Source organism: Pectinophora gossypiella, chromosome 10, assembly GCF_024362695.1.
Source record: "Pectinophora gossypiella chromosome 10, ilPecGoss1.1, whole genome shotgun sequence".
In the NCBI taxonomy this organism is placed as follows: domain Eukaryota; kingdom Metazoa; phylum Arthropoda; class Insecta; order Lepidoptera; family Gelechiidae; genus Pectinophora; species Pectinophora gossypiella.
The window spans coordinates 16,872,771-16,894,674 of record NC_065413.1 but is presented as its reverse complement, the minus strand read 5'-3'; the positions used below and the strand labels follow the sequence as shown (position 1 = coordinate 16,894,674).

The window sequence follows — 21,904 nt, the reverse complement described above, 5'->3', positions numbered from 1 at the left end:
GGAAAGATATTCCATTGGATTTTGTGCCTCCAGTGTTTGAAACAATACGTTTTTTAGAATTAACAAACGATATTTTTGTTATATTTTTTTAACAAAATGTTTTTCTCGACTTATTAAAACTTTTGGAAGCACTATGCATTTCCGCAAGCTTAAGTGGCGGTAATTATGTCTGTTATGTTGGCACCATTATTGATTAATGACGTTTGTAGTTCTCTCTTTCACTCCTATGTCTCTCTTATAACTATCCTTGTCTATGCCGAAAAGATGCCATTGACCTGCTCGATCGTTTCTCGTCTCTGATTGGTCAGATAGTGGAGGGGATGAAGTTTATATAGAAAAAAAATGGCGTCTGGCCAACATAGCGGCTTCTTTCGCGCCGACTCATCACGTACTTCCTTTCTTTCTTCTTCATTTGGCATTCGCTGTTGAAGGTCGCGTTTGGACCTTAGTTTTAGTTTATTTTTAATTTTAGCTCTAAATAAAACTATAGTCATGGCAAATAACGACAATTTTGCACAAGATATTACTGAACAAGTGAATGGGAATGGAGAAAACGGTGGAGGAGATGCACAGGAAAATAACAGTGCTGAAGCCCCTGGACGCGATGACGACAGGTACAGTTGGTTTTTACTTATTTATCTATTTTCAATGATTTTGTGATAATTTATGACCTAATTATACTTATTACAATTACTATTCTAGCGTTACGATGTCAATTAGCTTGTTAAAGTTCCTTTCAGTCTTTTTTATCTCAGTGCGCCGCAATGGCGTTGGTCCGGCATTTTTAGCGGCATTCATTATAAATCTATTGTAATCCTGGAGATCTTTTCAAAATTTAACCTTTTCGCATTTCCAGTGTGTTCGTCGCGATGTAAATTTAGTTATAGCTGTTTTAGTTTTCAGTTCAGTCAAATTTCAGGTTACTTTTCTAAAATGTAGATTTCTTCGAGCCGCATGAAGTAAAATGGCGTCATATTCGCGCGTCTCTTTTGCACCCGGCACCGGTTCGGTCCCGTTATCGATTTTCGCATCAATTTTTTTTCATAGCCGATTTGTTGTCGAATGTTACGGTCAGTGGCGCCGGTTGCGGTAATTTGCAAGATTTTAAATCGGTGGCAGGGCGTGATGCGGCGAGGCAGGTGTGGCCTCGCCGCGCGGTCAGTTTGGGCGCACTAACGCTGTGTCTGTCTGCAGGACGTGTGAGCCTGCGCCGCCGCCGCGCCGCCCGCCGGAGGACGCCATGGTATATATCTGCTGGGCTCACACTAAAGTAAAGCTACGACCAAACTGACTAGTTGTTTCGGCCACTTAACTTTGGGCCTCGTTCACACTTGCCTATTTCAAATCTTGCGATATCACTGTAACATTCTTGTTTCATTTGGTTGTTAATGTAAAAATTTCCAGTTTACTTTTTTGTAACTTACAGGTTTCTCAAATTGTTTTGCTGCAGTGCTTGTTGGAGTTTGTTTTTGAACAAAAAAAAAAAAAGAAAGTAGCTGTAAAGTACTGTAAACAAGTACTGCATAGTATTAATGTTAAATTGTAATTATAAGTCAGTTCCTAAAAAGAGACAAGTCGTCCATATTTATGCTTCTAGTTTTAATATTCACACACTTGATATTTGCAGAAAACTGTTTGTGGGAGGTCTCAGCTGGGAGACAACAGACAGTAAGTATTATTCTTATACTTGCTTAATTTGAAATATAATTTTATTTTACTATGATGACTTATTTCAGTTCTGCTTCTGAATTTGTTTGAAGAAAGCTATACCCACAATTCTGATGTATTATTTACTTATTAAGTATTAAATATTTGTATACCTTGAAGAACAGATTTAATGTGACATGTATTGTGTTACAGAGGAATTACGTGAACACTTTGGCGCGTATGGCGAAATTGAGAGCATCAATGTAAAAACCGACCCCAATACCGGGCGCTCGCGTGGGTTCGCCTTCATCGTCTTCAAGTCACCAGAGTCTATCGACAAAGTGATGGCAGCTGGCGAACATACTATCAATGGCAAGAAAGTTGACCCCAAGAAGGCGAAAGCACGACATGGCAAGATCTTCGTCGGTGGCCTCAGTAGCGAAATCTCAGATGATGAAATTAAGAACTTCTTCAGTAACTTTGGCACAGTAAGTTGTAGTACATTTATTGTAAAGTTTTGATTTGTATATGATGAAAAATCCGGATTTGGTGAGATGATTAATTCTAGACTTCTTCTGAAGATGAATCCGGGCCACTGATAACTTACGCTATTCTTATATTACTGTTAATAAATAAAAATTCGGTTTTTACATAAATATAACTTGTTACAGATAATTGAGGTTGAGATGCCATTTGACAAAACAAAGAATCAAAGAAAAGGATTTTGTTTCATCACATTTGAGTCCGAGCAGGTAGTCAATGAGCTGCTGAAGACACCTAAGCAGACAATTGGTGGTAAAGAGGTGAGTTTTCAGTGAAGCACAATTAACATAATTTTTGCGTTTTTAATGAATTTAATATCAAGTCAAAAGTAATGAAATAGATTGTGCTTCTGGAACTATAAAGGTGTATTTTTCAGGTGGACGTGAAGCGTGCCACTCCTAAACCCGACGGCCCTGGAGGCATGGGCGGGCGCGGGGGTCGCGGTGGACGAGGCGCGCGAGGCGGACGCGGCGGCCGAGGTGGCTACGGAGGTCAGGGCGCCTGGGGCAACCAAGGCTACGGGGGCTACGGCTACGGACAGGGAGGCTACGGCGGCGGGTACGACGGCTACGGCTATGGCAGCTACGGTTACGACGGATACGGCGGTTACGGCGGATACGATTACTCCGGATACCCCAATTACGGTAAACGTGGCAAGCAGCAGCACTACTAGAATTAGTTCCACTGCTAGCCTGCTCACCGACACATTACCTCGACTGATGTTACCTGATCCCTAGGGAATAAATGTAGAGTAAGGCGGCGGCACGGCGCTCGGCTCACTCGGAAAGGTGACGGTGGACAGGCGCGGGCGCGCCCGGCGCCGTGCCGACGCGATAGATTAACGCAAGCGGGGCGACACTCCGTCCTTGAGATGCCTATTTACCTTGTAATGTATAGCGTACATTTCATTCGAAGAGATCGACATCACGTTAAGCTTAGGTGTAACTTAGTATGTAGAAAATATTTATTTTTCTATTATAACTACATATTTACATTTAATATTCTATCGAGATAATGTGTAGTGAATGTTGTCGAGGCGACAGTATACTGAATATAACCACGGGCTGGTCTTAATCATTTCGAGTAATTAGGATTAATCATTTCATATAATTGTTTGCGAATCATTTTAATTTTGCATTATTTTGTTTATTCCTCAACTAATCGGTGGGCGCCGCCAGCTGCAGCCGCGGCGGCGGCTGGCGGGCCGCGCAGTAGCCCGCACTCTTTGTCATTGTTTCACTGGGTATATTCTGTACATATGTTACCCGCCTTATGTTTTATAAGTGTTTATTTGTAATACCACTTTTGACATATGTAGCAATTAGCCCGAGTTTTTTTTGGTATTTTATTTTACCTATCTGCACTCTCGCCACTTGCTACATCTGGGAAATGGGGTAATATATGGAGAGACATTGTGAAAATGATAAAGATGATGAAGCTTGAATAAAGCACTGTTACAAAAATTCTCAATGTGTTTCCATATATTTCCTCTCCCTCTCCCGTCGTCCGCGCTTCACAGCACCTCGTAACGAGCTAACACACGGGTCACCCGACTAACCTGCATGTCTTATTATATTGGTGGTCAAATAACTATTCAGTTTAGACTAGTTTAGACTAGTCAAGATTAACATTTGTAATTGGTTTAGTTTCCTTAGGTTATTATCAAGTAGACCAAGAATTTTTAAATTAAAATTTTGTTTTGCTCTTTATTAAAACAAATATTCGATATAAATATGAGAAAGATAACAATAATTGAGTATACCTTGGTTGATTTTTAATGGCTATTCCATGATGCGGTAGCAACATCGCACGGAAACCATCCGCGACCGATGCTTGTCTATATCGAACGGTCCGCCGTCGAGCGCATCACGCGCGCGTGCTTTGGAGTGGTTGAGACATGGTGTTGTAGTAACGCTAAGCATGCGCTCGGCGGAGGGTTGGTGTGGCGGCGGCGGCGGCGCTGCTGGCTGCACACTAATGGCTTTGTGTTGCGGGCAGACTACGGCGGGTACGGAGGGTACGAGGGCGGCTACGGCGCGCGCTCGGCTCCACGCGGGAAAGGTACTGCCGGTCTCGATGACTCTAGCTGTACCAGTAGATACGCAAGCCCGTTGGCCGTTTTGTTGGACAGCACGCCAATAAATATTTAACATGGCACGTGATCAGAGGCCGGCAGACTAAAAATATAGCTTGCAAATTCTAATTCATATAATATGTATTATGTCCAACAAAATGTTCCAAAAATCAATAATAATAGGCTTTAGTGTGTGAGTGATATTGTCGTTTCACTTGTTATCCGGTAGCTCTCTTTATATAGCAATATGGATGCGACGTCTGATGCTGGTCTTAGGATAGCTACCGGTTCTCGTTTGCCTAAATTAACATTATTCAATGTTGGCTCTTGTTTTCTAAAGCAAAATTTGGTGACAAATCTGGCAAGCGAGCGAGACGTGTAATGTATAGGTGGATTGTGGAAGCGCATTCATAACCGACTGATATATAATTAGTTCGCATGTTTTTTATTGAAGTCAAAAGAGGTTGTGAATGCAGTTTCGCTTAATGATATTTTGAACTAGAATATCGGTGTGCACACGTTGCATGAAATTTTCAAAATTATACATGTTATTTTAAAATAACGCTCACTTGGGTGCAACTAAGGATTTATCTTCGTTTTGCTTGTGGAGAATGTTTCTTTGTTGGTGCCTGGTGCGCGGCGGCTAACGACAGCTACATACTAGCCTAAAAAAATAAAATCTTAGTTTTTCAAAAAGTTTTAAACATTCATAGTTTAGGTCCAAAAACTTGAGTGAGCGTTGTTATCTCGTAGAAAAAAAAAAACATCTATCCATTAAAAGTAGTACAAACAAACAAGTTGGTTCTTAGTAAATGGGTATAAATAGTTGGTCGCAGTGTAAGTAAATAATACAACTTGCCAGTCTGTGGCATTATGTGTGGGCTGGACGGTGGCTACATGTCTGCATGTTACAGCAGGCTACCAGGGCGGCAAGCAGCGCGGTGGCGGCGGCGGCGGCCGCGCCAACCAGAGGCACCAGCCCTACTGAACGTACCTGCCACACCCATCTCAGTCCAATAGTAAGGTGGGATTTCTTTACTGTGTTCAATTCATTCTTATATTTATACTATTTATGTTACTATTACTAGCTTTCTTGATGTACCAATTTTTAGCTTCCTACCTTGAAAACTGTGAAGTCCCATATAAAATTTCACCCCCTCTTTGAAGGGGTTGGGGAAGATTTAAAGTCACAAATAGAACGCATACCAATTTTTAGCTTTCTACCTTGAAAATTGCGGAATGATCCATACAAACTTCCAACCCCCATTTTAGAAAAGTGCGAGTTAGAAAGAGACAAAAAGTAGCCTATGTCCTTCCCTTCAACTATCGCCTCTTAAAAAAAAAACTCGTCAATCGTCGTTCCGTTTTGCCATGAAAAACTGACAAAGAAACAGACAGAAACACATACATACACTTTCCCATTTATAATATTAGTATGAATTATGCGAGTTAAAGTATGACCTTTGGATTTTGATGTTGCAGGTTAAGTCATCGGTCATGAGTGCCTCCCGCGCCCCGCCGAGCCGCCGCGCAGGGGGCACGTCATTCCATTCCACATAATTAATTTAAGAAGTAATCTTTTTAAGAAGATTTTTTAAGGATAAATACTGTCTATGTTGCATGTCCGCATCTGGGCGGTCGATGCATAAAATTTATTATAATATAGTATGGATTATAGATTCACTGAGTATTATTGCTGATTAGAATCAATTTTGACATTGTCTTACCTTTTGAACTGATGTAGAGTAACTTTGATCAGAGCTTACAGTCCGGCAAGCGCGCCGGCGAGCCAGTTACATGCAGTATGTGTAGTGTGTGAATGTGTGTGTGAGCCGCCGAGTGCGAGTAGACCCTCCACTGACAGTTGAATGTTCGGATCTCATACAAAAATGTTGTAGTTTTGTATTTTTAACTGGTAAATGAACAAGGAATCAGAATCATGTATTTTATACAAACTTAGATGTTTCTTCCATTGAGTAGGAATGAAATTAAATTCTTAGATGTTAAGTAATCGGACATGAACAAACTTCTGCAGATATACAAGTTGTGTATGTCGAAATAAAGAAATGTGTAAATAAAATGTTGACTTTTTGTCTTTACATCACTTAGGCCACAGGGGTTATCAGTTCTGGTTAGAATTTGTAAAACTTGCGATCTTATCCATTGCCTTAATTAGCGCAACAAAATGACTACGTCACAATTTTTTTTATTTTTTGCAGTTCGTTTTATCTTTGAATAGCGTTGAAGAAAAATAAAATAATACAAAATACAATACCTTTTAATAAGTGTAAGGTTTTTTTATCTAATACATCGAATTGATTATACATATTAAAATAACATACTGATAATCTATTATTTCCTGTTCGAGAAGTACCTAGACACCTCTTACGAATTATCGTAAGAGGTGTTTAGGTACACTTAAGGGGTAAACTTATAAAGGCAAGTATCGTCGCCGATTGTTGGATATTGCAAGTGAGCGACATGGCGTCAGTTAGGTGGTGGTCCGTTGTATTGTCGATGTTGGTGGCAGTCGCCTTCTGCTTCGCCGCTCAGCCTCGGGCGATGTTATGGACACAGGTGTAAGTTACATAATTTTATATTATCATCTTATTTGTACTATAAACAGGTATCTACATCCAACTGTTATAAAAAATATTTTTATTAAAATACATTTTAGTCAAAAATGGCGGGTGTATTGTATAATACCCAGTGGTGCTGATTTCTGCAGACATTGTTAATTTTATAATGAATTGTGTGCTAAATAATCCAATCCGGTCGAATCAAATAGGGGCCTCTCGGTCTCTGAATGCTAGGCAACACCTGACGTGAGCTGTCTGTTATATTCTGTCGGATTATACTTCAACGTTCCTAAACGTAATATGTATTTTGAAAGGGTTTATGATTTCTATTTAAAATTTTACGTGTTCATTTAATTTTTAGCCTGTCGATTAGTGACAAAGATTGTAACTTTACCCTTTCGCCGTTTCCCTATCGGCGGATAAGAAAATGTATAACTTAAATTAGCTGCTGGAATCAGCACCGCTTGCAAAGTAGATTTAGGTTTATACATATTTTGTCCTAATGTAAGCACATGCCTGCGATCTATCTGCGCAAGGAAACTACTAACTACTTATTATAATTAGGTACCGACCTTCTGAGGATAGCATCTATTTCAGGGTGTTAGCTTATTACCATTTAGCATAACACCGATCGATATCGCGGTCGTCAGTTACGCAAATAAGAGTTGAACATAATAAAAAATGAAAAACGCATTTGTTCTGGGTTAGGAACGCAAGTCAGCCGGTCAGAGACGACATCCCCCAACAATGCATCGACAACTCTGTGACTCCGGTGTCGTGCGCGCACGTGACGAGCCCGGACGCGCTGCTGCCGCACCCCGACGACTGCCAGCTGTTCTACTACTGCGTGTCGGCGGCGCACGCGCCCGTGTGCCGAGCCTGCCCCGCGCACCTGCACTTCAGTCCCACCGAGCACGTGTGCGACGAGCCGCAACACGCCGGCTGCCTGCTCTCCACTACCCCCGACCCCGACCGAACCACAGAGGAGCCATTAAGTACTTGGGATCAATAACGTACTTACCTAAATCATCAACGTCGAGTTGCCTTTGCGATAATATTATTACAAAATAGCGCCTAATACATGCAATGGATAAAGTATGTTTAGTTTAAATAACTTGCACAACTAAATAAAATAATTTATCATTCATCGTTTTCCAGTATACTAGTAGGACAATCCAGTATACCACAAGAAATAGGGAACCCAGTACCTTCATTACGTAGTACGCCCACATATCCCTATTGGGATGGGCAGAGAAAGCCGCAAGTCATGATGATATCCTCCTACCTGCAGCTTCTGATCGTAGACAATATTCGTTTCAAGATGTACTTACCGAAGTATTATTTTAATACTTTAGGTGTACCTATTTATTTAGGATTGAATCATTGGGTGCTTCAGAAAAACAAGGTATAACAACACAAATTTATTAGGACTGCAACATTTGTGGGGAAATACCACAGGAGGCTGTAGCGTGCGCCGGCGCAGGTTAGCAGGGCTGCGCACTCGCCGTCGCGTAGATGAGATCCAGCGCGTTTACCAGCGCGCGGTAGTTCACCTGCACACGACAATCGTAAACCTTATCACACGTTTCAGTAAACTCTTGTACAACAAGTACCTTTCCTAGGTACTTTGCTACTTCACAAGTGCTAGTAGGTGGCGGGTAAATAGGTACGTGAAGGTAGGCGAGTGGGCAACTGTTACGTTTACTAAAGCCTGATCTTAAAATTGTTTTGAGTAAGTACCTATCTAATAAAATGTACAGGTGTCAGAAAAACGAGCATGGAAATTGTCCCCATGCCCTAGGGTTTACGTATGGTATGTTCCATATCAGTACAATTGACATACATACAAATAGCCGCATTGGTACAATATATACCAGCCTATTAAAAATTTCAGCCTGCTGGTGAGGTGAGGTGTTAGATGCCGTTCTAAAAGCGTGTTTCCAATCAAGCTATAATGAGGTGCGTACCTCGTCGCCACAGCCGCGGCGGTACCCGAAGCACTTGTAGATGAGGTCGCGCTCCCTGGCCGACACGAGCGCCAGCAGGTCGCGCTGGCACAGCGCGCGCTCCACCGACACGCGCGGGATCGTGCCGCACCGCTCGCGGTCCATGTCCTGGAAATATATCACAATGATTTTTGAGGCACTCGAAGCGGCAGCTGGCCTCAAACATCAGAAATTAAAGGAAACGAATAATTTTGGATCTCTTGCCGTAAAAGCTGCGGGTCGGCGGCTAAGGGAGAGCGGTCGTGGATTGCGACCTGCTTTCCGGATTCTTTCTCATGCAGCACTTGTCTATGGCAGTCCAAAAGGGGTACGCGGAGAGTGTGATGGGCCCTTTTCGTCTGTTTGAACAATATAATAGGCTCCCCATTTGTCCAACCAAGTAGCAATGATATGCGGCAAATGAAAATAAAAAATGCTTCTACATTATAGCCGATCAAAGTGGAGTAGACGGAACCCCTTAGTTGACTTTTACGACATGACAAGCAGCCTAAACAGTATAAAAACTCATTTTTTTGCAACTCCCAGTTTATCAAGTAGATAGGTTAAGTAATGATAGATGATTAAACAGAAGAAAGTATTATAGACAGTAAGTTCAATGTAGGTTAAGTACCTACATAATATGCTTTGTCCCCTGTCCCTTAATCCACCATCCATAGCTGATTCCAGTCGACGCACTAAACCAAACAGGACGCACCTTGAATACTTCGAGTATATTCGACAATTGGTCCGGGAACTTGGCGAGCTTCTGGAGCGCTCCAGAGACGATGGAGCGCTCCTCGAAGTTGAGGAAGTTGAGCGGCGAGTCCACGGTGGGCACGTGGGGTACCGGCTGCAGCAGGGGCGCGCGCTCCAGGCTGCCCTGCGTCAGGGCCTCGCCCACCGTCAGGCAGAAGCGGTGATACTCGATGAAGCGCCGGCGCCCTGGCGCGCAGAATCTGCAACATACGCTTATTACGTTCTTATACCTACATACAATACCTACATTCATACAGCCACGCCCGTTTAATCAAAGGGGATGGGCAGAGGTACAACTCATTAATAAAACAACCCGCAGCCACTCCCGATATAAGTTTACATTTGATTATAATACTTTGTAAGTGGGTACCTAAGAGTACCTCCTCGCCTACTCGTATTAGAATCAATACAGAACATGTATGCAATGCATGTAAGACAAGCCAATATTCTATTGGTTCTAAGTGTTCTATGGCGTGTCATAAGAATAATAAAAATAAAATCTTTCATGACGGAAGCAAGTCATTTGATGATAATGAAGTACTTACTTTCACATTTCGTTTGGTTTATTTCATGACGAGCTTCAAACAGCAGGTACATCATTAGGAGTGGACGGTGTAGGAATTTCCAGCAATTACGTAACTGCTCACCAAGTAGCTAGTCTGTTAGTTATGAGTCCGTTCCGTGCTTCGGAAGGCACGTTAAGTCGTTGGTCCTGGTTACTACTTACTGATGTAAGTACGTAGTCGTTACATGAGTCATGTCAGGGGCTATGGCGCCTCAATAATAACCCTGACACCAGGGTTGATGGGGTTGGTAATCCACCTCATAACCCACACGATAGTAGAAGAAGTCTGTTGAAGCTTGGTACTACACTTCCACCAATTGTCGAGTGAAGTGGCCCGCGGTCCAAGTCTGGTCAGTACATACACTTCCATGAGCGTGTCCATCTCGAGCGGTGTGAGCGCGAGCCCGGCGGAGGCCAGCCCGCGGTAGAAATCTGCCCGGGGCACCACCAGCTCCTTGTTGGGGTCGAACTGCCGCAGGAACTCGTACGGACGAACGCCCTCGCGCACCATCTACGCACACCCGTCACACATTACTATTGAGATAAACCGTTCAGAGAGTGACAATTACTACATACAGATACATACATACATAACATCACGCCTATCTCCCGTTGGGATAGATGAGACCACTAAATTATTTTTACTACGATCCTGACTACACCACTTTCGCTTCTTCCACTCCCATCAAAGCCTTTATGCATGCTCGCTTGTTTAGAGTATACATTTAACAGTTTCTACATAACTAAGGTATATTTACATCCTTGTGAGACCGGTTTAGATGGAAATTGAGATGTGTGAGGTGGTGGTTATCCATTGGTGTAAAAGCTATAAGAGAAAACACTTTTTGGCTTTTGAGGCTGACTATGTAATTTTTTCTTTGGCTAGTATGTCCAGTAGCATTGTTCTGACCTTGCCCTTGATCTTGGCTAGGATCTGCACGATGTCTGTCTCGAGCGGGTCGACGGCCGCCGAGGGGGACGCGCGCTGCGCCGGCGACGGGCCCGCGATCGTCGCGCTCTCCACCGGGCGCACCTCCATCTACACATAATATAATATATAGATAGATAAAATCTTTATTTAGGTTTAAGATGTCAAATTTGAACATATTTATATGAAATGTAAGACTTAAAACTAAAAAGGGTACTAGCTCGGTTGATGTCGTATCGACCCACATGCGGTCGACACTGCGGCGATTTTCAACCAGACCCCATATCATGTCACGTCTTATTTATTTAAAAGTTTATTGTAAACATGACAGAACTTAGGGACCAACGACTTCTAAACCACGGAATGGAACGATTAGGTTATCTAGTAGTAGATAGCGAAACACTATACTGCGCTCCAAAACGGGTATCACTGATGTAGGGAAAAAGTCCGCCAAACTGAACTGGGACTGGGCCGGACACGTTTGTCGGATGCATCCGGAGCGGTGGGCACGAGTCGTTACTCACTGGATACCTCAGGGCGGGCTTAGAAGTCGAGGCAGACCGCGAAAAAGATGGTGTGACGACCTCAATGCTTATCGCAAGGATTGGCCGGAGATCGCGCAAAGGCGCAAAAAAGGAGGGGAAAAATCAAGGGGAGGCCTTTGCCCAGCAGTGGGATCGTATAGGCTAAATAAGAATAGTAGATAGTCGAATCGAACTCGGACATCCAGATTGTGAACCAAACGCTCCAACCACATCTACATGTACCTAGTAGGTATTATTGTTTGTAATGGCGTTACCTCGTTGAGCAGCTGCACATAGTTGAAGCCGCAGTCGTCGAGGTACCGCGCCTCGAGCGCGCGCACCTGCGCCGCCGTGGGCAGCACGCCCAGCCGCGCCAGCACGCGCCGCACCTGCGCGCGCGACACGTGCCCGTTGTTGTTCCTGCCGGCCCGCCACACCGACGGCGTACACCACAATTCATAACTCTTACTTAACACACCGACGTTTTAGTTTTTCTCTACCGCTGCACTCGTACTCGGAGCCATGACAGAAGACGACTTGCACCACCGACACTTGGTGGTGCGTGCAATGATCATAAATAAATCCGGCCACTAATCTGAGGATTTCAGGAACAACTTGTCCCTCAACAGATAGGACACCACGCTGTTTCCTTGCAGGTTGTTGTCTTAAGTTGGTGAATAGACATCTTAGTTTCTAATTTCTTAAATTGCCTCTCGGGACTCGGAACTGTTTTTAGGTCGAGCTACTATAACACTATATAGAGGTCCAAAAGTCGGTATAGGTGTAATCGAACTGACTCGTCATGGTCGCTGAAGGCGGGCCGCAGGTCGATGGAGCGCTCGGTGCAGGCGGCGCGCACGCGCAGCAGCGCGGCCTGCGCCAGGTCCAGCTGCGGCGCCGTGGGCCCGCCGCGCTCCTCGGCCGAGCCGCGCGCCGGCAGCGCCGCCACCAGCGCCGCCGCGCCGCCCGGCCGCACCTCCGGGTGCTTCTCTAGTTCCTTTATTGTGAACACTGCGGACAGACACGTGGCCTGCTGTCGCCATCATTAATTTAAAAGCCCCGCTCTTGTCGGTGTAGCATATTCTCTATTCTTGGCTATCAAAGACCAACTCTTTGACTTTCTTATAAGACTCGACGTTTGCCTTCTCTTTAAATGTTCCATGTAACCATATATAGGTAGGTACATGTGTTGTATATGGGCTTCAGTAGCTATCAGAATTCTATTTCATTCGCAATGATTAGTATTTGATTTCTGATTTAATAATTGGCATATCTAGTACCTAATCTATTTATTTATGTATGAAATAGGTAAGTGTTTTCTCTCGTTCTGGTGTTTTCGCTCGTTCAAGAATTATAAATCGGAGTACCCATTTAATAGGTAAGTGGATAACGAGATTGCATCCTTATATTGTCTACATTGTTCAATGTGTGTCACTCACTTGAAGGAGACACTTAATATGAAGCATTTAAGATATCACCACATAAAGGTACGTATACAACTAAAGTGGGTTACGTAATTACTAAATAAGCGAGCACACTTGCGTCACATCGTCACTTACCATCATGAGATTGTTATCAAACGCCATCTTCAAAAAAACACCTTTCTTAAAGTAACTAATCGAGTAAAAAAAATCAGTGGTAATTATAAATTGGTACCCTGGTCGCAGTCATCTTCGAAGGTCCGCCAGCAGACGCGCTGCGTGTCGTTGGGGTCGACGTAGTGCCTCATGATGCAGAGCACCTCGTCGGGCGTCAGCTGCTGCCCGATACCGCACTGGTCCAGCGCGCGCCGGAACTGTGTCGGCGCGATGCGGCCCGAGTTCAGGGGGTCGTAGTCCTGCAACGTGGGTTATATGATTTAATACTCGTAACTGTACCAAGTTCTCAATTTTTCAGGGTGGGCTGCCACCAAAGGATGTTTACGGTGTACCGAACTGAGAATAGTACCCCGCTAGCCATAAGCTGGTAGTGTGACTAGGGATCGACGATCGAACAGTATCATGTTGGAAGATGTGTACGGTCATGAGTATCATACATTTTGGTACCATGTCACATGTTTTTTTTGACAAATTGCACTGTATGTCTCACTGAATTTATTGCTCAGGATTGTACCTAAAACTTCGTTAGCGCGTTTATGGACTGCATTGAATGCTGTGCGCACCATTTGTTGGTTATGAGCTAGCTGAGAGAACTAGCTGGTCAACTAACTGGGTCCGCCATATCATCATTGTACCTATTTAACAGGTAAGTAGATAATCGAGACTGCATCATTATCCCGCTTAGGGACGGTACTGAAAAGTATCGACGCCCGAAGGACGTAATATACGATCCCGATGATGCGATTACTCTAGCCATAGAGGCGGCCAATCAGCTCGCGACAACATATGTTTCAGACCGCCAGCGTGGTCGACGATTTCCCTTATTCAACGCTTATCGCTGTCGACTGAGCCAAGGTTCACGCCTTCAGGCCTGTTGTCTTAAATGTTGTACCGAGTGAGAGCCTTCAGCACTCCTCATTTTTCCGGCCAAGTAGTTAATACCATTTGCGGCGAATCTACAACAAGTCATGTCAAAAAAAATCCGATGTGACGTTCCAACCTGAAGGAAGGAGCAGCCCTACTACAAGCTAGGCAAGTACCTACTTACCTAATAATCAACGATTAATTTGCCTTCGGAAGGAGTAAACTTATTGGACATTTTACAATTAGGTGATTCAATTCGGTTGGTTGAGGGGAGACCAGTGGCCAGCAGTGGGACGTGTATGCGCTGCTTAATGTTTTAATTGATTCAGCCTGTAACGTCTCACAGCAGATCGATAGCCGAAAGCGTTGAACTGCTCCTCCCACTTACTCTGAAGAACTCCGACACCCGGATTCTCTTCTGCAGCACGTACTCCTGGACCCGCAGCATGAGCTCTACCAACTGCCTGGTGGGCTTGGGCTGCGCCAGTACGGGGTGGAACACGTCGGTGGGCCCCAGCGGCGCCGTGGACATGCCCGCCGCCACCTCGGGCCGCACCAGCTTCGGCAGCGTCGTATCGATCAGCGCTCCTGGGTTTTGGTACTCCTGCGGATGTATAAACTTACTTAAGTAATTACTTACGACCGGTAACTGTGTAATTAATAGATATATAATAATAGTAAATTATAATAATAAAATTACTCAATTGTATAACAATATATTGTTTATTTTTTTTAAAAAGAACGTGTAGGGCCCTGTGCCGATGTTTTTCTTGCAGCTTTTTTTCCCCGGCTATACAGGTTGTGAGAAGCTGCAGTAGTTTTAGTCGGATGAGACGTTTGTTATGTAAAAATTGACGATTCAAAGTGTAACTATGTTACCTATTGAATAAAGATATTTTTGAATTTGATGTTACCGTTAGAAATGAAAAAGTTGATTATAACAAAATAAGCTTTCTCTTAGTATTCAGAAATATAATTAGGTTAGGCAATTTTTCGGCTACAAGAATGGATACCTAGGTAAATAAATGAATGAATGCTGAATGGTAGGAGGTTGGTATACGGTACGAGGGAAATTAGACGACGGAAAACTGTATCTTTGAAGTCATAGTCGTCTTTTCCACTTGAGAACCTTTTTTTTTATTAGCAGTGAAACATAATAAACTAGCGGAAAAAGCTTAGATCCATTATCAAGACTCAATTTATCTTTTTTATATAAGTACTCCGTTTAAGAAGATTAAGGGGAAGCCTTTGCCCAGCAACGAGACAATACCCACAGGTTAATAATTATACACGTAGACGCCATTACTGACCGGCCCCAGTCCCTTGATGCCCTCCTTCTTCACAGCCTCGACAGCTTTGAGGAACTCGACGTAGTCCAGGGTATAGGAGTCCTTGATGAACCGGCGCACGAGCAGGTTGAAGTCCTCTGGCGACACCAGGATCCCGATGTAGTTCAGGATGCGCGCGAAGTGGGACAACGTTATCCGACCGTCGTTCTTCGCTACCTTTAGTGGGGTAAAACTATAATTAATTACATATCGGCTGAACCTGTTGTTGTATTTGTAGGTACCAGTTCGTAGTCCCCGCTACTCCTCGGTCCCGGGTTCGAATCCCGGTGGGTACAAATCACAAACAATTGCTTGTGATCCCTAGTTTAATTAGGACATTGCAGGCTGATCACTCGATTGTCCGAAAGTAACAGGATCCGTGCTTCGGAGGGCACGTTAAGCAATCGGTCCCGACTATTATTTACTTAAGTAAGTATGTAGTCGTTACATGAGCATGTCAGGGACCATTGGCGGCTTAATAGGGACATTGATCTACCACCCACACCAGAGAAGAAAAAGAAGTTCATAGTCCTTAACCTGGAATGGTCGGTGACGGTGGCAAGCAGGCAGCAGAGGTGCCGCAGCTGCCACTTGACACTGTTGGGGCAAGTGGTTGCTCATGTGAAGGCACTGACCAGTTCATAGTCCTGGAAGTATGGTTTGAGCGGGATCTCGCGGTCGGCGATGGTGGCTAGCAGGCAGCACAGTCTCCGCAGCTGCCACTTGTCCAGGCGGTGGCAGGCGGGCTCCGGCGGCGGCGGGCATGCCTCCAGGATGCAGTCCGCCGATGTCTTGTCGCGGCCGCCCGCATCTGTCCACAAGCAACAATTATGAAATTCTGATTAAATACTAAAAAAAAACAGATCTAAAGGTGACAAAAAACGTTTCCCTTTTCTATTTAACTTATTTATGAATTTAAATAAAGAAAAATGTAAGTAATAATGAAAAAATAAAATGTAATAATAAGTGCGACATTTTGTCACGTTTTTCTATGACGTCACGTGTTGCTTCTTCACACAATTTCCATAGTAATTTCGTGTTTTGACGTTTAGTAAAAAGTAATTGATTTGACTAGTTGGTAACTACCCTATTGAGATATAGTCGTGAGCTTCTAATGTTATGTTGAGTTTCATTCATCTAAAATGATTTCACTTGATCACTTGCGAATTACGTACGATGTGAGTATGGCGGCTTAAAGTGGTAATACCTGCCTGGTGGCATGGTCTTTATCACCTCATTATTGATCGGTATCTGCCAGAGGAAACATTTCTAAGTAGTTAAAAAGCTGACTAAAGATCAAAGTATATTAAAAATTAAGTTTATCACTTTAAATCTATTAAAATAAACCATAGATACATATAGATTTAAATCTGCAAGCTTATTTTCGGAGACGTACGGTATCAGTATCAAACTCTGAGTACGTACAATCATGAGCAATATAATGTACCCACTAGAACTCTGTCGCACTAACATATTTGACATTTAGTGAGACTTACAGTTCAATTTGTCAAAAAAGTTAATGTGACATGGTACCAAAGTGTATACATATTAATGCTCGTGACCGTACAATGGTAGGTATAATAATAAGTAAGTAAATTAAATGTAAGTATATATCTATGCGTCGAAAGTCGTCCTTCTGTTTTGAAGTTGTTTAAAACCAATTATGGTTACTATGATGTTAGGAAATCAATGAGAACCTACAACAAATTGACTCAACCGAATATAGTTCGAGCCGCTGAGATCGCGAGTCGATTGCAGAAGCCGTGCGGTCGCTACAATTGGACTCCGCTCTAATTTGCTTATTGATTGTGTGACCCGAATGCTTACGTAGCAGGAGGTGCCGCGATCCCGCCTCTAAGTTATTCAGGGCTCGAGTCAACAACAGTGCACAGCCATCTATTCCTCAAACGAGGCAGCCGCGGGCGGCGCACGACCCGTTTTTCAGTGTGGTAGCGAAACCAATAGTATGTCGATAGTTTCGATTGATAAAAATAACTCTATATACATATATGTAATTAGAATATGAGACAATCCCATCTTTCAGATTTAGGCATGCCTGGGAAGATAAACAAATCTTATACTATAGCAAATGCGCATAAGGCCAACCCGCCACCAAACATCAATCCGCATTGGAGCAGCGTGTATGTACCCCCTCCGGTTGATTGAGGGCAGGCTTGTGTGAAACATATATAGCAAACAATCAAAGCAATCGATATCAATCATTTATTCGTTAGGATTCATGGTTTTGTCAAACGGTTGGTAGGTTTTATGTTCTAAGAATCACATGATCCGCTAGATATAAGCATGCATAAAACTAAATTACTCTAGTTCATATTGTTTGCAATAACCCAAGCAAGGTCGCATATAGACAGACAGACAAATACATGACCACTATTCTAAAAGGTCGATAGTATCGAGTCAATAATGTAGATACTATTACCATCGATGGTAAAATTCAACTGTATTGCAAATATTAGTGATGGTAGATCTATAATACTATTAAAGAAGGACGCTGCGAAGGATTGCTGTTTAGCAATAAGGCCGCCTATTGTGCTTATGTTTTATTCGTATGTTTATGTTATTTGTATATGTTGTTGTGCAATAAAGTATTATTGATTGATTGATTGAAGGACGGTTATCGATTATGGTCAAACTGCTCTGTCCAACCAGCTGGTACGTGCCGCCACTAGGGCAGGGCTCCTGGTGTCAAAGGTCACCTATCGATAGCGAAACTATCGCCACCGCAACAACACTGGCCTCTTTGTTCTTGCATCTAGTTATATTTCTCACTCACTCGTTAAACAAAACCAACCAAACTACAAGAAGATAGGTACAGCATTGCGAAAATATTTTTTATTATAATGTTGGTTTATACAGCCTCCGTGGTCTAGTGGTTAGAGAGTTAGGCTCACGATCTGATGGTTCGGGTTCGATTCTCTATGGGGACATTGTGGAAATCACATTGTGAGACTGTGCTTTGTTTGGTAAGCACTTTTCAGGCTTGAATCACCTGATTGTCTGAAAAAAGGAAAATGATTCCGTGCTTCGGAGGGAACGTTAAGCCGTTGGTAGCGGTTATTAGCCGTAAAAACACCTCCACCAACCTGCAGTGGAGCAGCGTGGTGGAGTATGCTCTATATCCCCTCCAGTTGATTGTGGGGAGGCCTGTGCCCTAGCAGCGGGACGTATATAGGTTAGTTGTTTTATAATGTTAACAAAATGTAGTATTGCAATTTTCGCAAAATGTTGACTTCTCTCCTTCATCTGTAAACAAAAATGTCGGCCCTTTAACTATCTAACTTGCCCAAACAAGCATTGTGGTATCTGTAGTTAACACTTGTATAAAAGTTGGCCAAATGCATGAATAAACGCAAATATTTAAGTGATAAGCTTGTAGCAACTGATTACTGATAGAGTCAATATCATGTAAAAAACCGGACCTGTCAATTCTTCAAGTTAGGTAAACAGACAGAAAGCAAGCAGAAACGGGATAACGCTAAGGAGGAGATATAATTCCTAAACCTATTACACTTGTTTACCTAATTCAGATTTTAATCTTGTTACCTGCAATATTTACATTAAAGTATGAAGATAGTTTAATAGTCAAAGGCGGGCTCAATCATACGTAACTCCGATATTAAGGAGATGGTAATAGATAGATAGTGGTAGTAAGTAAGGCGGCTCCTATCTAAGTAAGCTTCTCGTATAATTACCTTCTCTTTAGTTATGGCTGTATCCACCCCATTAGCTTTTTCTGACACCAGAATTGATGAGGTTGTTACTTCACCTCGCAACCCACACGATTTTGTTGCCTGCTCGCTCAGTCTGATGCTAACGTAGCACGTAAGTCATACTAACATACCTATAGACTCGATCTGTTTTTTTATTATGGTAACGAATAGTGACCTTCCCCGTGTATGATCTGGCACAGCTGGTGGTAGAGCACGCGACCGTCCTGCGCGCGGAAGTAGTCCGCAAGCTGCGCGATCTCCGCGTCCGAGAGGCCCACCACGGCGCGCAGCGGGCCCGCCAGGATCGACACGAACTTCGACTCTGTACCACACATTATAAACACAGTTAGGCATACATCAAAGTTACACACAGTTACCAACTACACACAGTAATAGTTATATGGATATCATCGATCGGTGGGGACACATCACGAAAATCACCTTGTGATCCCTAGTTTGGTTATAGGACATTACAGGCTGATCACCTGATTGTCCGAAAGAAAGATGATCCGTGCTTCGAAAGGCATATTAAGCCGTTGGTCCCGGTTACTACTTACTGATGTAAGTTAGTAGTTGTTACATGAGCCATGTCAGGGGCCTTTCGCGGCTCAATAGTAACCTTGACGCCAGGGTTGATGGGGTTGGTACTCCACCTCACAACCTACACGCTAGAGGAAGAATAGAGAACAATAAAGAGTATACAAACATAAAAGAATGAACACTAATCTAAAAAAAAAAATGCTAAATGCTGACCATCTGCAAACTGTACCTACCATTTTTAAGGCGAATAAATGAATTATGAATCCCAGGAGCTCGCGTCTCGCAGTTTGTAAGAAACCGTACCACGCCGGCTGACCGCCCGAGCACATCCAAATGTCAAAGAATCAAACAAAGAACTCAAAAAATATTGATAACCCGACCCCCGGAATGCTTTTCAAGTCAAGTTACTTACATTCTGGAGTTGTGAATCGTTTACATATTTATTCTTTTTTCAAAAATTTATGTTTATTTATGATTCGGGTAAACTACCGTTTAGTAAATTACCCATCTTAGGTAGATTGGTCTAGTGTTATGTAGCTGGGGATTACGGACTTGTCAATCATCAACCAGAATCTACAGTTGAAATGAGTTTTGTGTGATTTTGGAAACAGACTGCCTCAGGTGGCGTTCGCTGCGTTGCTGTTCGGATTCAAATGAGGAAATTTGCGTTTTGTGAGGATTGGTGGTATATCTTGGCGACGGCTGGTTGTATTTAGATGGAACTGAGAGAGTGGAATGGAATGCTTAAGTACCAGAGATGAGGGAGTTGCCCTCCGGGTCCAGAGGGCGGTACCAGTCCCAGAGGTTGAGGCCGACGCGGAAGGCAGCCGCGCGGATCTTGTTGCACGTCTTCCACACGTCGGCCAGCCGCACCATCTGTCGGGAAGACAAATTGACAGTACTTAAGAAAGACAAACATACATACATAAACTCACGCCTATTTCCCACCAGGGTTAACCGGAGACTATAGAATTCCATTTGCTTCGATCCTGACACACTTCTCTTGCTTTCTCCACATTCATCAATCGCTTCATACACGCACGCCGGTTCAGAGTAGATCGTATTAAACCGTTTCTAAGGACATCTCCAATTTGGTCATCGTAAGTCCTTCTCGGTCTTCCTCTGCCAGCCCTACCATCAACTTTCGCTTTATATACCGCTTAAAAAAAAAGAAAGACAAAGAAAGATAAAAATGAATATAACTACTTATTTATACACGAGGGCCTAGGCCACTAGTCAAGTTGTAAATGTTTTTTATTTCCACTCTCGCTAACGTATACAGGTTGTTAGTGACATCGTAACGAAAACTTTGAGGGATGATTCACACCATGATTCTGAGTTGATATCATTGGAATTTTCCGTCGCAAAAGTATGGAACTGAAAATAATAAAAACAAATACTTACTAAAATTTTCATGAATTTTCCGACAGGAAATTTCACTTGATATCAACTCGGAATCATGGTCTGAATCATCCCCTTCAGTATTCGTTACGATGTCACTAACACTCTGTATAGCTAGGTACATGCCAATGGCGGCCTTATACATTGTTTTAAGTTAACGCGGTTATTATCATAATTAAAGCACATAATAACGGGTTCTTACCGTGTTCTTCAGATGATTCCGAACATTCCGATATCAGAAACATAAACAAGCGGCAAAGAAAGAGGGTAGACAGATATGTCTGCCCGTAGAAAATTATGGATCTACCTACTCCACTCCAATCTCATCAGTCATCCCGTGATCATGGCACTTGCAAAAGTGTCGAAATATCGGGAGTCTCATATCCCCATTTAAACGCGGTAAGAACCCGTTATTATGTGCTTTAATAATGGCGGCCTTGTCGTTTCAAGCTTCTACGTAGGCTTACAACTAGAGCAGCCACCATAACACCACGTCTTACCGTATCATGCATCTTGAATGGTTGTCTACTCTACTTCTAACGAAAAATAAAGTAACAGCAATAGATGCCGCTGTGAAGCTCTGGTGTTACGTCTGCATTCAACACATAATTTAGTACTTCTACAATGTGGTATTTCCACTTGGAATTTTGTTATAATTTAGATTGCATTTAGAAATCACCGAACTACGTAAAATGATATTAATGTCATGTTAGCTTGTAATGACAGTTTATGTCATGTTCCTAAGTCGCAACGGCAATGATTACAAGACATATTTTTTGAATGTGGAATAAATAGAGCAGAAAGGTTTTATTTGCACAAAAAGTGCGCATACTTTGTACAA

At 43.0% G+C, this 21,904-nt stretch overlaps 3 protein-coding genes and 1 non-coding gene across 6 annotated transcripts; 3 read left to right on the top strand and 1 right to left on the bottom strand.

Annotated features, from left to right (window-relative positions):
* Positions 1-391: 391 nt before the first annotated feature.
* Positions 392-6,344, top strand: LOC126369986 (RNA-binding protein squid). 3 transcript variants are annotated; one of them, XM_050014602.1, is made up of 8 exons: positions 392-614; positions 1,628-1,668; positions 1,861-2,135; positions 2,319-2,450; positions 2,567-2,834; positions 4,189-4,251; positions 5,179-5,288; positions 5,747-6,344. In XM_050014602.1, the coding sequence occupies exons 1-7, from the start codon at positions 493-495 to the stop codon at positions 5,250-5,252; spliced, it is 975 nt and encodes a 324-aa protein (XP_049870559.1). In that variant the 5' UTR covers positions 392-492; the 3' UTR covers positions 5,253-5,288; positions 5,747-6,344. The 3 variants fall into 3 exon arrangements, with proteins under 3 accessions (XP_049870559.1, XP_049870561.1, XP_049870560.1); XM_050014604.1 differs by lacking the exon at positions 4,189-4,251 and having other exon boundaries at positions 394-614; positions 5,182-5,288; XM_050014603.1 differs by lacking the exon at positions 4,189-4,251 and having other exon boundaries at positions 394-614.
* Positions 1,715-1,785, top strand: LOC126370500 (small nucleolar RNA snR61/Z1/Z11). The gene has a single exon (XR_007566891.1). It is a non-coding gene; the product is annotated as a small nucleolar RNA snR61/Z1/Z11 (small nucleolar RNA).
* Positions 6,345-6,474: 130 nt separating the features above from the next.
* On the top strand, positions 6,475-7,906 carry LOC126370009 (uncharacterized). Its single transcript, XM_050014630.1, has 2 exons — positions 6,475-6,843; positions 7,552-7,906. Exons 1-2 carry the CDS (start codon positions 6,746-6,748, stop codon positions 7,853-7,855), a joined length of 402 nt encoding a protein of 133 aa, XP_049870587.1. The 5' UTR covers positions 6,475-6,745; the 3' UTR covers positions 7,856-7,906.
* Positions 7,907-8,286: 380 nt separating this feature from the next.
* On the bottom strand, positions 8,287-21,647 carry LOC126369940 (uncharacterized). Its single transcript, XM_050014542.1, has 14 exons — positions 21,564-21,647; positions 20,415-20,538; positions 19,298-19,444; positions 16,027-16,202; positions 15,374-15,568; positions 14,452-14,667; positions 13,258-13,438; positions 12,399-12,612; positions 11,877-12,021; positions 11,060-11,188; positions 10,512-10,660; positions 9,544-9,784; positions 8,811-8,957; positions 8,287-8,396 (listed from the first exon to the last, which is right to left on the bottom strand). The coding sequence occupies exons 1-14, from the start codon at positions 21,573-21,575 to the stop codon at positions 8,328-8,330; spliced, it is 2,145 nt and encodes a 714-aa protein (XP_049870499.1). The 5' UTR covers positions 21,576-21,647; the 3' UTR covers positions 8,287-8,327.
* Positions 21,648-21,904: the final 257 nt, after the last annotated feature.

What these genes read in the sequence shown, in the direction of transcription:
- LOC126369986 (XM_050014602.1), top strand. Translation starts at nt 493, where the DNA reads ATGGCAAATAACGACAATTTTGCACAAGATATTACTGAACAAGTGAAT. An exon ending in TCTTCAGTAACTTTGGCACA is followed by an intron (nt 2,136 to 2,318) that starts GTAAGTTGTAGT and finishes AACTTGTTACAG; the next exon opens with ATAATTGAGGTTGAGATGCC. An exon ending in CTCGGCTCCACGCGGGAAAG is followed by an intron (nt 4,252 to 5,178) that starts GTACTGCCGGTC and finishes TGCATGTTACAG; the next exon opens with CAGGCTACCAGGGCGGCAAG.
- LOC126370009 (XM_050014630.1), top strand. Translation starts at nt 6,746, where the DNA reads ATGGCGTCAGTTAGGTGGTGGTCCGTTGTATTGTCGATGTTGGTGGCA. An exon ending in GCGATGTTATGGACACAGGT is followed by an intron (nt 6,844 to 7,551) that starts GTAAGTTACATA and finishes GTTCTGGGTTAG; the next exon opens with GAACGCAAGTCAGCCGGTCA.
- LOC126369940 (XM_050014542.1), bottom strand. An exon ending in ACTTCCAGGACTATGAACTG is followed by an intron (nt 15,569 to 16,026) that starts GTCAGTGCCTTC and finishes ACCCCACTAAAG; the next exon opens with GTAGCGAAGAACGACGGTCG. An exon ending in GCATCAAGGGACTGGGGCCG is followed by an intron (nt 14,668 to 15,373) that starts GTCAGTAATGGC and finishes ATACATCCGCAG; the next exon opens with GAGTACCAAAACCCAGGAGC.